General features: G+C 42.2%; 1 protein-coding gene and 1 long non-coding RNA gene across 2 annotated transcripts; one reads left to right on the top strand and one right to left on the bottom strand.

Annotated features, from left to right (window-relative positions):
- Window positions 1–7,707: 7,707 nt before the first annotated feature.
- Window positions 7,708–9,015, bottom strand: LOC108957221. Its single transcript, XR_001983720.2, has 3 exons — window positions 8,847–9,015; window positions 8,693–8,751; window positions 7,708–8,610 (listed from the first exon to the last, which is right to left on the bottom strand). It is a non-coding gene; the product is annotated as an uncharacterized LOC108957221 (long non-coding RNA).
- Window positions 9,016–11,723: 2,708 nt separating this feature from the next.
- LOC104452749 lies at window positions 11,724–13,057 on the top strand. Its single transcript, XM_039318166.1, has 4 exons — window positions 11,724–11,916; window positions 12,022–12,072; window positions 12,784–12,824; window positions 12,886–13,057. Exons 1-3 carry the CDS (start codon window positions 11,766–11,768, stop codon window positions 12,810–12,812), a joined length of 231 nt encoding a protein of 76 aa, XP_039174100.1. The 5' UTR covers window positions 11,724–11,765; the 3' UTR covers window positions 12,813–12,824; window positions 12,886–13,057.
- Window positions 13,058–13,619: the final 562 nt, after the last annotated feature.

Below are 13,619 nucleotides of genomic sequence, written 5' to 3'. Positions count from 1 at the left end.
CATAAGTAGAACCTTCCAATAATATTTAGACAATCATCGAATCTTCAGTCATTGAATCAATCTTGATCAATCAAAGGATTTACGATACGTCTTCTCCAGCCACGAGATCTTCTCCAGATGATAAGGTTAAATCCTGAACAAAACATCCAGTTCGGGATAACCTTTCTTCAACGGATCAGTGACTGTCAATGAGGATAGACTTTGAGTCTTGAGTCTGGCTGTCCGGAAGTCTTCAGACTTTAACCAACAGAGTCTGCTGACCTTCAGACTAGACTGACGGAAACATTTTGTCAACTTCAAAACTCTTCACGAGGATTTCTCCAACATCAGCGATAATGATTTCTGAGAAATGTGGTCGCCGTTGGACAATTGTGATGACGGGGGCCATATATTTCGTTGGGCTTGTCATTATGAGTTAGGCCTAAAATTTTGTCATGTTGCTAGTTGGCCACTCCTTGGCCAGCCTCGACGCAAGCTTCACCTTGACGATTGCCCCAGCCTAAGCGACCGAGATCTCCCCTGCCTCCTCCCGTGGCATTATAATCTCCTTTTCTGAGGTACTTATTTAATTTCATCTCCTTTTTTTCCTTTCTAATTTTGTAGCATCTTTTTCATTTGTTTGTTTCCATCATTTAGGTGTGTATTAACGTTCGCACTCTTTTTGACAATCTATCAAATTATATTTTCTCCAAACTGCTCCTCACATATGCATGGCGTGTGATGCTTTTTGCTAGAGCAATCCCCTCGGTTGTACTCGTGGTTGCCTTCATAGCTTTCCACATGCCAGAATCGCCGAAGTGGCTCATTAGGCGGGGCCACCTAAGCCTCGCCAAGCCTATCCTTACCAAGACCATGAAAATTCATAAAACTAATTGCAGGAAACTTCTTCACTCAAACAAACGCGCCCTTATCCCAACAATTTTTTTTTAAAAAAAATTGAAATCATGAACGTGTGTAGAAGATTGCTTTGATGGTGACACCTCTGTATGATATACTTTGGGGCATCAAGCAATGCCATCGTCATACTTCATTCTATCTTGCTGACCAAAAATAATTTTTCTGCATGGTCTTAATAAGCTATATAGAAACTGCTGGAAGCACTACAACTAGAGTAAAGTCTTTTAGGCAACGCATGGTCACGTTTCTGTTTCTACCAATTTCCTAACACATCTACCCCATCATTTTCTTCGAAAAATTATATCGCACGTGTGTTGCACGTATATCGCGCACGTATGTTGCTTGTTTATCTCACGTACATTATTATGTTGAATTTTTGGCAATTCAACTGCTGATAATCGAGCTTGCACCATATATCAAGACGGATCTGGTTCTAAGCGATTTGCAGCTTCAGCTCATGACGGGCATCCTCGCTATGTTCTCATTGCTAGGGGTGGTGTCGGCGACAGTGATTTCTGAGAAATTTGGTCGCCGTTGGACAATTGTGATGGCAGGGGCCATATATTTCGTTGGGCCCGTCATTATGGGTTCGGCCTAAAAATTTTGCCATGTTGCTGGTCGGCCGCTCCTTGGCCAGCCTTGGCGCAAGCTTCGCCTTGACGATTGCCCCAGTCTACGCAATCGAGATCTCCCCTGCCTTCTCTCGTGGCATCCTAATCTCCTTTCTTGAGGTACTTATTTATTTTCTTTCCTTTTTTTCCTTTCTAATTTTGTGGTATCTTTTTCTTTTTTTTTTGTTTCAATCATTTAAGTGTATATTAGCATTGGCACTATTTTTGGCAATTTATCAAATTATATCTTCTCCAAACTCATCCTCATATATGCATGGCGTGTGATGCTTTTTGCTGGAGCAATCCCCTCGGTTGTACTCGTGATTGCCTTCATAGCTTTCCACATACCAGAATCGCCAGAGTGGCTCATTAGGCGTGGCCATCTAGGCCTCGTCAAGCCCATCCTTACCAACACCATAAAAATTCATAAAACTAATTTGCAGGAAACTTCTTCACTCAAGCAAACGTGCACTTATCCCACCATTTTTTTTAAACTGAAATCATGAACGTATCATGGTGTAGAAGATTGCTTTGATGATTATACCTATGTATGATATACTTTGGGGCATCGAGCAATGTCATCCTCATACTTCATTCTATCATATGTTGACCAGAAATAATATTTCTTCATGGTCTTGATAAGCTATATAGAAACTCCTAGAAGCACTACAACTAGACTGAAGTCTTTTAGGCAATGCATAGTAACATTTATGTTTCTTCTAATCTCCTAAACATCTACCCCGTCATTTTCTTCGAGGAATTATATTGTACGTATGTTACACGTTTATCTCACGTACATTATATTTTGAATTTTTCACAGTTCAACTGTTAATGACCAGCTTGCGCCATATATCAAGACGGACCTGGCTCTAAGCGATTTGCAGCTTCAGCTAATGACGGGCATCCTTGCCATGTTCTCATTGCTTGAACTGGTGTCAGCGACAGTGATTTCTGAGAAGTTTGCTCGCCGTTGGACAATTGTGATGGCGAGGGTCATATATTTTGTTAGGCCCGTTATTATGGGTTCAGCAGAAAATTTTGCCATGTTACTCGTCGGCTGCTCCTTGGCCACCCTCGGCGCAAGGTTCACCTTGACAATTACCCAAGTCTACTCGACCGAGATTTCCCCTGCCTTCTCCCGTGGCATCCTAATTTGCTTTCCTGAGGTACTTATTTATTTTCATTTACTTTTTTTCCGTTCTAATTGTGTGGCATCTTTTTCATTTTTTTGTTTCCATCATTTAGGCGTGTATTAGCGTTTGCACTCTTTTTGGCAATCTATCAAATTATATCTTCTCCAAACTCTTCCTCAAATATGCATGGCATGTAATGCTTTTCGCTGAAGCAATCCCCTCGGATGTACTCGTGATTGCCTTCATAGCTTTCACAAGCCAAAAACGCTAGAGTGGCTCATTAGGCAAGGCCGCCTAGGGCTCGCCAAGCCCATCCTTACCAAGACCATGAAAATTCATAAAACTAATTTATATGAAACTTCTTCACTCAAGCAAACGCGCCCTTATCCCAAGATTTTTTTTTTTTAAAATCGAAATCATGAATGTATCATGGTGTAGAAGATTGCTTTGATGATTATACCTATGTATGATATACTTTGGGGTATCAAGCAATGTCATGCTCATACTTCATTCTATCATGCTGACAAGAAATAATTTTTCTACATGGTCTTGATAAGCTATATAGAAATTGCTAGAAGTCTTACAACTAAATTGAAGTCTTTTAGACAGCGCATGGTAACGTTTCTGTTTCTCCCAATTTCCTTACACATCTACCACATCATTTTCTTTGATAAATTATATCACACCTATGTTGCATGTATATCCCACGTATGTTGCACGTTTATCGCACGTACATTATTATTTTGAATTTTTGGCAGTTCAACTACTGATGACCGGGCTTGCGCCATATATCAAGACGGACCTAGCTCTAAGCGATTTACAGCTTCAACTCATGACAGGCAACTTTTCCATGTTCTCATTGCTTGGGGTGGCGTCAACGACAATGATTTCTAATAAGTTTGGTCACCGTTGGACAATTGTGATGGCGGGGTCATATATTTCATTGGGCTTGTCATTATGGGTTCGGCCCAAAAATTTTCCATGTTGCTGGTCGGCCGCTCCTTGGCCGGCCTTGGCACAAACGTCGTCTTGACGATTGCCCCAGTCTACGCGACCGAGATCTCCCCTGCCTTCTCTCGTGGCATCCTAATCTCCTTTCCTATAGTACTTACTTATTTTCATTTCCTTTTTTTCCTTTCTAATTTTGTGTCATCTTTTTCATGTTTTTTTTATTTCCATCATTTAGGTGTGTATTAGCGTCGGCACTCTTTTAGGCAATCTATCAAATCATATCTTCTCCAAACTCCTCCTCAAATATGCATGGCATGTGATGCTTTTCGCTGGAGCAATCCCCTCGGTTGTACTCGTGGTTGCCTTCATTTCCACATGCCAGAATTGCCGGAGTGGCTCATTAGGCGGGGCCACCTAGGCCTCACCAATCCCATTCTTACCAACACCATGAAAATTCATAAAACTAATTTGCAGGAAACTTATTCACTCAAGCAAACGCGCCCTTATCCCAACATTTTTTTTTTTAAATCAAAATCATGAACGTAGCATGGTGTAGAAGATTGCTTTGATGATTATACCTCTGTATGATATACTTTCGGGCATCGAGCAATGTCATGCTCATACTTCATTCTATCATGCTGACCAGAAATAATTTGTCTGCATGGTCTTGATAAGCTATATAAAAACTGTTGAAAGCACTACAACTAGACTGAAGTCTTTTAGGTAGCGCATGGTAATGTTTCTATTTCTCCAAATTTCCTAACACATTTACCCCATCATTTTCGTTGATGAATTATATCGCACGTATGTTGCATGTATATCGCATGTATGTTGCATGTCTATCGCACGTATATTATTATTTTGAATTTTTGGTTGTTCAATTGCTAATGACCGGCCTTGGACCATATATGAAGACGGACCTGGCTCTAAGCGATTTGCAGCTTCAGCTCATGATGGACATCCTTACTATTTTCTCATTGCTTGGGGTGGTGTCAACGACAATGATTTCTAAGAAGTTTAGTCGCCGTTAGACAATTGTGATGGCGGGGGCCATATATTTCGTTAGGCCCGTCATTATGCGTTCGGCCATAAATTTTACCATGTTGTTTGTCGGCTACTCCTTGGCCAACCTCGGTGCAAGCTCCGCCTTGACGATTGCCCCAATCTACGCAATTGAGATCTCCCCTGCCTTTTCCCATGGCGTCCTAATATGATTTCCTAAAGTACTTATTTATTTTCATTTTTTTTCCATTCTAATTTTGTGGCATCTTTTTCAATTTTTTGATTCCATCATTTAGGTGTGTATTAGCGTTGACACTATTTTTGGCAATCTATCAAATTATATCTTCTCTAAACTCCTCCTCAAATATGCATGGCGTGTGATGCTTTTTGCTAGAGCAATCCCCTCGGTTGTACTCGTGGTTGCCTTCATAGCTTTCCACATGCCAGAATCGCCGGAGTGGCTCATTAAGCAGGACCACCTGGGCCTCGCCAAGCCCATCCTTAGCAACACCATGAAAATTCATAAAATTAATTTGCAGGAAACTTCTTCACTCAAGCAAACGCGCCCTTATCCTAACATATTTTTAAAAAATTCGAAATCATGAACATATCATGGTGTAGAAGATTGCTTTGATGATTATATCTCTGTATAATATGCTTTGGGGCATCAAGCAATGTCATGCGCATACTTCATTCTATCATGCTGACCAGAAATAATTTTTCTACCTTGATAAGCTATATAGAAACTGCCGGAAGCACTACAACTAGACTGAAGTCTTTTAGACAATGCATGGTAACGTTTCTATTTCTCCCAATTTCCTAACACATTTACCCCATCATTTTCTTCGAGGAATTATATCGCACGTATGTTGGACGTATATCGCACGAATATTGCACGTATATCGCACGTTTATCGCATGTACATTATTATTTTGAATTTTTGGCAGTTCAGCTGCTAATGACCGGGCTTGCGCCATATATCAAGACGGACCTAGCTCTAAGCGATTTGCAGCTTCAGCTCATGATAGGCATCCTTGTTATGTTCTCATTACTTGGGGTGGTGTCAGTGACAGTGATTTCTGATAAGTTGGTCCCCTTTGGACAATTATGATGGCAGGGGCCATATATTTCGTTGGGTCCGTCGTTATGGATTTGGACCAAAATTTTGCCATGTTGCTGGTCGGCCGCTCCTTGGCTAGCCTCGGCGCAAGCTTCGCCTTGACGATTGCCCCAGTCTACGCGATCGAGATCTCCCCTGCCTTCTCCCGTGGCATCCTAATCTCCTTTCCTGAGGTACTTATTTATTTTCATTTCCTTTTTTTCATCTTTTTCATTTTTTTGTTTCCATCATTTAGGTTTGTATTAGCGTTGGCACTCTTTTTGGCAATCTATCAAATTATATCTTCTCCAAACTCCTCCTCAAATATGCATGGCGTGTGATGCTTTTCGCTGGAGCAATCCTCTCGATTGTACTCGTAGTTTCCTTCATAGCTTTCCAAATGCTAGAATTGCCAGAGTGGCTCATTAGGTGGGGCCACCTAGGCTTCGCCAAGCCTATCCTTACCAACACCATGAAAATTCATAAAATTAATTTGCAGGAAACTTCTTCACTCAAGCAAAAACGCCCTTATCCCAAGATTTTTTTTTTTTTAAATCGAAATCATGAAGGTATTATGGTGTAGAAGATTGCTTTGATGATTATACATTTGTATGATATACTTCGGGGCATCGTGCAATGTCATACTCATATTTCATTCTATCATGCTGACTAGAAATAACTTTTCTGCATGGTCTTGATAAGCTATATAAAAACTTCTGGAAGCACTACAACTAGACTGAAGTCTTTTAGGCAGCGCATGGTAATGTTTTTGTTTCTCTCAATTTCCTAACACATCTACCCCATCATTTTCTTCGAGGAATTATATCGCACGCATGTTGCATGTATATCGCGCATATGTTGCACGTTTATCGCACGTATGTTGCACGTTTATCCTACGAATATTATTATTTTGAATTTTTTGCAGTTCAACTGCTGATGACCGGGTTTGCGCCATATATGAAGACGGACCTAACTCTAAGCAATTTGTAGCTTCAGTTCATGACAGGCATCCTTGCTATGTTCTCATTGCTTGGGGTGGTGTCAGCGACAGTGATTTTTGAGAAGTTTTGTCGCCGTTGGACAATTGTGATGGCGGGGACCATATATTTTGTTGGGCCCGTCATTATGGGTTTGGCCCAAAATTTTCCCATGTTGCTGGTTAACCGCTCCTTGGCTAGCCTCGGCGCAAGCTTCGCCTTAACGATTGCCCCACTCTACGCAAACCGATATCTCCCTTGCCTTTTCCCGTGGCATCCTAATCTCCTTTCCTTAGGTACTTATTCATTTTCTTTTCTAATTTAGTGGCATCTTTTTCATTTTTTTGTTTACATTATTTAGGTGTGTATTAGCATCAGCACTCTTTTTGGCAATCTATCAAATTATATCTTCTCCAAACTCCTCCTCAAATATGCATGGTGTGTGATACTTTTCGCTGGAGCAATCCCCTCAGTTGTACTCGTGGTTGCCTTCATAACTTTCCACATGCCAGAATCGCCGGAGTGGCTCATTTGGCGGGGCCACCTAGGCCTCGCCAAGCCCATCCTTATCAATACCATGAAAATTCATAAAACTAATTTGCAGGAAACTTCTTCACTCAAGCAAACGCGCCCTTATCCCAACATTTTTTTCTAAAAAAATCGAAATCATGAACGTATCATGGTGTAAAAGATTACTTTGATGATTATACCTCTGTATGATATACTTTGGGGCATCGAGCAATGTCATGCTCATACTTCATTCTATCATGCTGACCAAAAATAATTTTTCTGCATGGTCTTTTTTTTTTTTTTTTTGTAACCTTTTCTGCATGGTCTTGATTAGGGGTGAGCGGTTCCCGGTTCCTCACAGGTTCCGTTTGGAACCTGGAACCTACCCGTTAGAATCAAGAACTTAGAACCTACCCTGTCACAGGTTCCGGGATCGGTTCCAGGTTCCAACAGGTTCTTTTTTTTTTCTTTTTTTTTTCTTTTTTTTTTGGTTTCATTTTTAGTTTAAAAGAAAATGGAAATGAATGCAACAATAATAAACAAAATTTTTTCATTCATCAAAGAGAATACAACACGAACACAATCTATAATACTCATAAGCGTTTAATATTATAGAATGTGAACTATTTTTCTTTTGCAAAATCCAGCGGTTCACTTGACAAAGGTATTAGATTAAAACACTGAAAAGATCAGCACTTCCTATATTATGAGCTACAATGGATTTACCTCAAAACGGTCATACCAAGCTGCTCCATTCATAATTCCTCCTTCAAATTCTTTACTCAATGACATGTTACGATGAGAGCGACTATATATACTTGCCATGAACCGAAAGGTTTCATCATTAGGGCTGGCAAAGTAATGTCTCCTGCAATTTAGGATTGCCAATAGTCATTAAGAATATAGGATATGAAAGCAAAAGTATAATTACTACAGTAATTTATGAAAAGTTATAAACAACAATTCAAGTAGGCCAATAAAAGATCACATGTAAACTTCGATTAATGTGCAGCACCTTTCTATATTCTGTTGTCCCTTTAAAACTGAATGATTTCAACTTTTTCATCACTATGAAAGGATGACTTAACTTAACATAGGAGTAATACATAAAAGGTTTGGGACACGCTGCAAACTGGAGATCAAAGCAGACCTTTGATCTACATATTAGCTGGAGATTTAACTCATGAACATAGAGAAAGAACAACCGATCAATGAAAAAGTAATGCCTAATACATCTAGCAAATAACATGTAGGACAACACAGATCAAAGTGACAATAGGCTCTGCACGCAGGCTGGGAAATCAAGCAAATTATCAAGATAAGTGGCCCACGAATTCACCATATGAATCGGAATGTCAAATGATCACCTCTTATCCTCTGTTCCATCCCATGGATAATTTGCAACTAGGGCACCCTATGCATTAAGGAATCTGCACACACAATTAAAAAAAACCAAGCACACTTAGAACATGTTATAACACACGTAAGAAAATTGTCTGATGTTGAGGATACCTTTATGCTTATCAAGGAATGACTCATTTGCCTCTAAAAGAGACTTCCCATGCAAATGACTGCAAGATGAACAATTGTATGTGTTAAAAGACTGTCATATTGAAAAAACAAACAAGAAAGACCTAGCAAGTCCAAAAGACAAGTTGTAAAGAACCTGATTTATGGTCGTTCAGCTTCTAATACAGTGCAAATAAGTTTCTCAAAGTCAGTAACTGGGGCAGCCATGGAACTAACTATATGGAAAAGCTTTAACTGCAGCATAAGAAGCACCCATCAGGAACAACACCAAGCCGTCAAAGTCTCTAGCAACTGGGGAAACAATATAGACCACCACTGAAAAGAATTTAGGAAAAAGCAACAGCAACACAGATCAACATACTATGACTTGCATCAAAATTTACAGACACCCAAAAGATGCGACAAATATATCACAGCTCAACCCAAGGAGTTAAAGAGGACATATGAGAATGATAAATTTATTGTCCTCTTTAAAATTCTAGGAACAAATCTTCATGATGACTAAAACATGTTGGCTGGCCCTACTAGCATCTCCCCCGTTTTATGTTAACACAAAATTAAAGAAAATCAACCTTAAGTTGACAAAAATAAGTGATCACAATCATCTAACAACATGGGCTGCTAAAGCGGCCTCTTAAGTCTTACCCGTTGTGACTCATTTCTTAAAGAAACTCACACCAGTAGAAGTAGATGCATAGAAACAACCGACAACCCATTCCAATTAAAGAAGAGAACAAGAAGGAACGGAATACTCAAGTTGTAAGGGCGGGTCCAGAAGGGGCGAGTGTCGTCCAGCGGCGGTGCGAGCGAGGTGTGAGCAGCGTCGAGGGAGGCAAGGGGGGCATCGTCGTCAAGGGCATCACCGGGGGGCGAGCATCGTCCAGCGGGGGGACAAGTGCCGTCCAGCGGCGACCAGCGGTGTTGAGGGCGAGCATCTAGGGGCAAGCGGCGTCTAGCGGTGGGACGAGAGCGGCTACTAGTGGTGGGACAAGGCGAGCGTCGTCAAGGGCGAGCGTCTGGGGGCGAGCGGCGAGATGAGGCGAGCGGCATGGTGGGCGAGCGTGCAGGGTGACCGGCGTCCGGCGGCGACTAGTGGCGGGACGAGGTGAGCAGCGTTGAGGGCGAGCGTCTAGGGGCGAGCGGCGTCCAACGAGAGGACGAGCGGCGACGCCGACCATCGGCGAGACGAGGCGAGCGGCGTTGAGGGCGAGCGTTTGGGGGCGACTGGTGTCCAACGGATGTCGAGCGGCGACTGCCGACCAGCGGCGAGACGAGGCGAGCGACGTCAAGGCGAGCGTCTAGGGGCGAGCGGCATCCAACGAGAGGGATGAGAGACGGTGACCAGCGGCATCCAGCGAAGGATGAGGCGGCGGCGGGGGCTGGGTTGGGCAAAGAACAAGAGAAGGGTAAAACAATTGAAGCGTGAAGACTAAAGAGGGCTTTTACTTTTTAGGTTTAGGGCAGGAACCGAGAACCGCCGATTCCCAGAAAAAGGGAACTGGGAACCGGAACCGGCCTCCCTAGAATCGGGAACCGGACCGGAACCTCCGGTTGGGTTCTCCGGTTCCCGGTTCTACCCGGGAACCACGCTCACCCCTAGTCTTGATAAGTTGTGTAGAAACTGCTGGAAGCACTACAACTAGACTGAAGTCTTTTAGGTAGCGCATCTTAACGTTTCTGTTTCTCCCAATTTCCTAACATATTTTGTTCCTCGGAACAAAAAAAGAACATAAACGTATTTGGTAAAACATTTGTTACCAGGAACAATTTCTCTAATTTTTTGTTCCCGGGAACAATTTTGAGAAACAAAAAAAAGTAGCTTGTTGTTCCTTAGAATAATTTCTAGAAATAAATCAATTTTCTTTCTTTTTTTCTTTTGTTTCTCTCTCTTGCCGCGGCCACCTCCAATCGCCTAGAGCCACTACCGATCACCGCCGCTAGCCGCCCGCCGGCCGTCGCCGCCACCACCGTCGTTGCACGATCACCCGCGACTAACCGTCACCGGCGGCGACTGTCGCCGCATAGCCCATCACCCGTCGCCGTTGCCGACCGCCGACCGGTGACGGCCATTTGCGAGAGGTAGCGGCCGATGGGCTCTGCGACGGCGGTCATCGGTGACGGTCGCCACCGGCGATCGTGTAGCGGCAGCGGCAGGCGGCGGTAGTCGGCGATCCATAAGCAAGAATAAAAAATGAATAAATGCAAAAAAGAAATTATTACGTTACCAAACACATTTCTATTCTTTTTATATTCCAAGAGTAGAAATTTTGTGTAGTTACCAAACGGGATCTTCAACTTAGAAATTGTTCCTCATAATATAAATAAAAAGAACTATTTTGGAAAAAAAAAACTCTTCTCCAATAAGTAGCGTTGTCATGCGCAGCCTATGTATCATTTCCTTTGATAGAAGAAAAATTAGAAGGTGATAAATGATGGTCCAAGAGCAAGCTTTATCTATTATCCAAACGCGCCCAATATGAACATCCCTCGATTAAAAAACTGACATGGCTCAGCACGGCTTGATCATATAATTCTCGATTCATTTAATTCGATTAAACTTATTAGATATCATTGTTATAAGAAACGATACAAACAACCTCGTATGATAACAACTATTGATGTGTAACGGAGTCGATAGAACTTAATTTCTCAAGCTCGGCTTGACTCCTCAAGACCCCCACCTCGGCTCAATTAGCTTTTCATCGAGCTCGTCTCGGTTAGCCGAGGATTGCAGCCTAAGCTCAGACTCGGCTCGAGCCAAGCCGCTCGAGCTCGGCTCGAGTAACCCACGGTCAAACTTTGACTCCGCCTATGTATCTGACGCACGCAATCCGAACGGCGCACCCGAGGATTCAGATTCAACATTGGCGGCTTCCCTTCCCATCCACTAACATTTCGACCAAAAATAAAAAAATAAATATTCACTAACATGGCAGTCCCGTAGTTTCCGGCACGGGGCGCGGGCAAAATCGTCACTCCAGCGGATCGATCCTATATATAGGTCCACCCCCTCACCTCTCCATCCACTGAAAAAGACCAAGGAAAAGCTACGAAGATGATGGCGATGAAGATGAAGACTAAGGAGATGCTGCTGGCGGTGCTGATCCTGACCGCGGTCTTCTCGCGGATGGACGTCGTCGTCGAGGCCGGCCCCGAGGATTGCGACGACGCTTGCTCCACCGCGTGCGTCCAGTACGAGCCCAACTGTGAGTAGCTTTTCGCTTCCCTTCGCCGGTCGGTTGGATCTGAGAAGGATTCTCGAAGGATTTTAGCGGTAAATGGCATCTTATCTTTTTGCGCGAACTGTGCAGCGAGGCTGGTGTCGCGGTGCAACCGCAAGTGCGCGATCAGGTGCGGACCAGGTCGGTCTCTCTCTCTCTCTCTCTCGCGTCGTAAGCATGTTTTGCCGTTTCCAATTTAGCCCCGAATGAGTGAATTTGTTCTCGTTTTAGCCCCGAATTTGTGAGTTTGGTCTGGCTTTAGTCCTCGTGGTCTCCGCTGGCCCTCTTAACTAGGAGTGTCGAAGGCCTTATCCAAGTCAGGCCAGACCCTAAAATTAGAATATTTTGGGGTTGGGTCTTAATCCATAGGAATTATTAGATGTCGGCAGCAGCCCAACACAACCCGACCCATTCTCTTGGTTTTATGATATTCAGATCTTGAGTCGGGTCAAACGTGTGCCTGTAAGGTTTCGGGTTGGTCCAGGTATCATGAAAACCTGGCCCGGTCCAACCCGACCCAACCCCTTGACATTCCTGTCTAAACATGTTGCTGGATGAGTGCGGTTTCGATAGTCCTAGTTTCTAGCATGGTGATGAAAGAACCATCCTGCGTGCCATTGGAAAATTAGTACTTGATGTTGTAAAAGATCAAGGCCTCTGATCATTTCGCTGCGCATTGATGTTGATCGAGATCACAGGAATGTCCACGCATTCCAAATGGCGTTGGGTTCATACCCGATCCCTCGTATGAGTTAAAATGACATGACATGGCAATTAATCCGAGCTGCTCAGATTAACAAGAAGATCACAGGATCAGCAATTTCATTTTTTTATTTTTTCTCCAACATGCAGACGTTGCGGCGGAGGGAAATGTGGGCTGAAATCACCCCGTTCGATTTCCGATGAATAATTGATCAGCAACCTACACTGATCAGAGATGTAATTCTCATCTTCCGATTGCCGACGAATAACTGATCAGCAACCTACACTGATCAGAGATGTAATTCTCATCATCCGATTGATTTGAAATGAATTGTATGCTAGCAATCAATGAATTATGTACTCTGACTCTATGTAAACGGGACATTGCGGAGAGTATGATTTTGAGAGTTTTTCTTTTTCGTAATTAGGGGATTTCTTTTAATTTCCCATATTTACATATTCACTGTTAATATGCGCGGATTTTTCTCCTACTCACGGGAAAAAATATTTGCACGAATATTAATTAGATGAGTGCAAAAAAACAACCCCCCCACCCTGACATGGCGAAAACACAAATATCATATATATTTATTGGGTCGGATTAGTCCGTTTCCCAGGGTTGTTGCCAGAAAATTATGCATTCTCATTTTTTTTGTCATAACGAGTTAACGACCTAATTTTGGAAACTATTATAATTTAATATTTTATTTGTTTTTCATGAGATTTTTTTAAAGTAAATTGATTACTTAAAAAAAAATTGTCATACTATTCATTTTAGTGAAAATATTTTTATCATCAATAGTAATTTATAGCAAAAATATTTTATAAATAATGGAAATATAATTCACTCATTCATTTTTTAAATAATATAAACAATTTTTTTTAGAAATGTTTTTCAAATTATTCACAACTCTAGGTTCATGAGCATCTTATATATTTTTTACATGTGAGTAGTTTATGTTTATATGATATGAACGCGAAATAAG

Source organism: Eucalyptus grandis, chromosome 7, assembly GCF_016545825.1.
Source record: "Eucalyptus grandis isolate ANBG69807.140 chromosome 7, ASM1654582v1, whole genome shotgun sequence".
Lineage (NCBI taxonomy): Eukaryota > Viridiplantae > Streptophyta > Magnoliopsida > Myrtales > Myrtaceae > Eucalyptus > Eucalyptus grandis.
This window is presented reverse-complemented; position numbering and strand designations above follow the sequence as displayed.

What these genes read in the sequence shown, in the direction of transcription:
- LOC104452749 (XM_039318166.1), top strand. Translation starts at nt 11,766, where the DNA reads ATGATGGCGATGAAGATGAAGACTAAGGAGATGCTGCTGGCGGTGCTG. An exon ending in CGTCCAGTACGAGCCCAACT is followed by an intron (nt 11,917 to 12,021) that starts GTGAGTAGCTTT and finishes CGAACTGTGCAG; the next exon opens with CGAGGCTGGTGTCGCGGTGC. An exon ending in CGCGATCAGGTGCGGACCAG is followed by an intron (nt 12,073 to 12,783) that starts GTCGGTCTCTCT and finishes TCCAACATGCAG; the next exon opens with ACGTTGCGGCGGAGGGAAAT.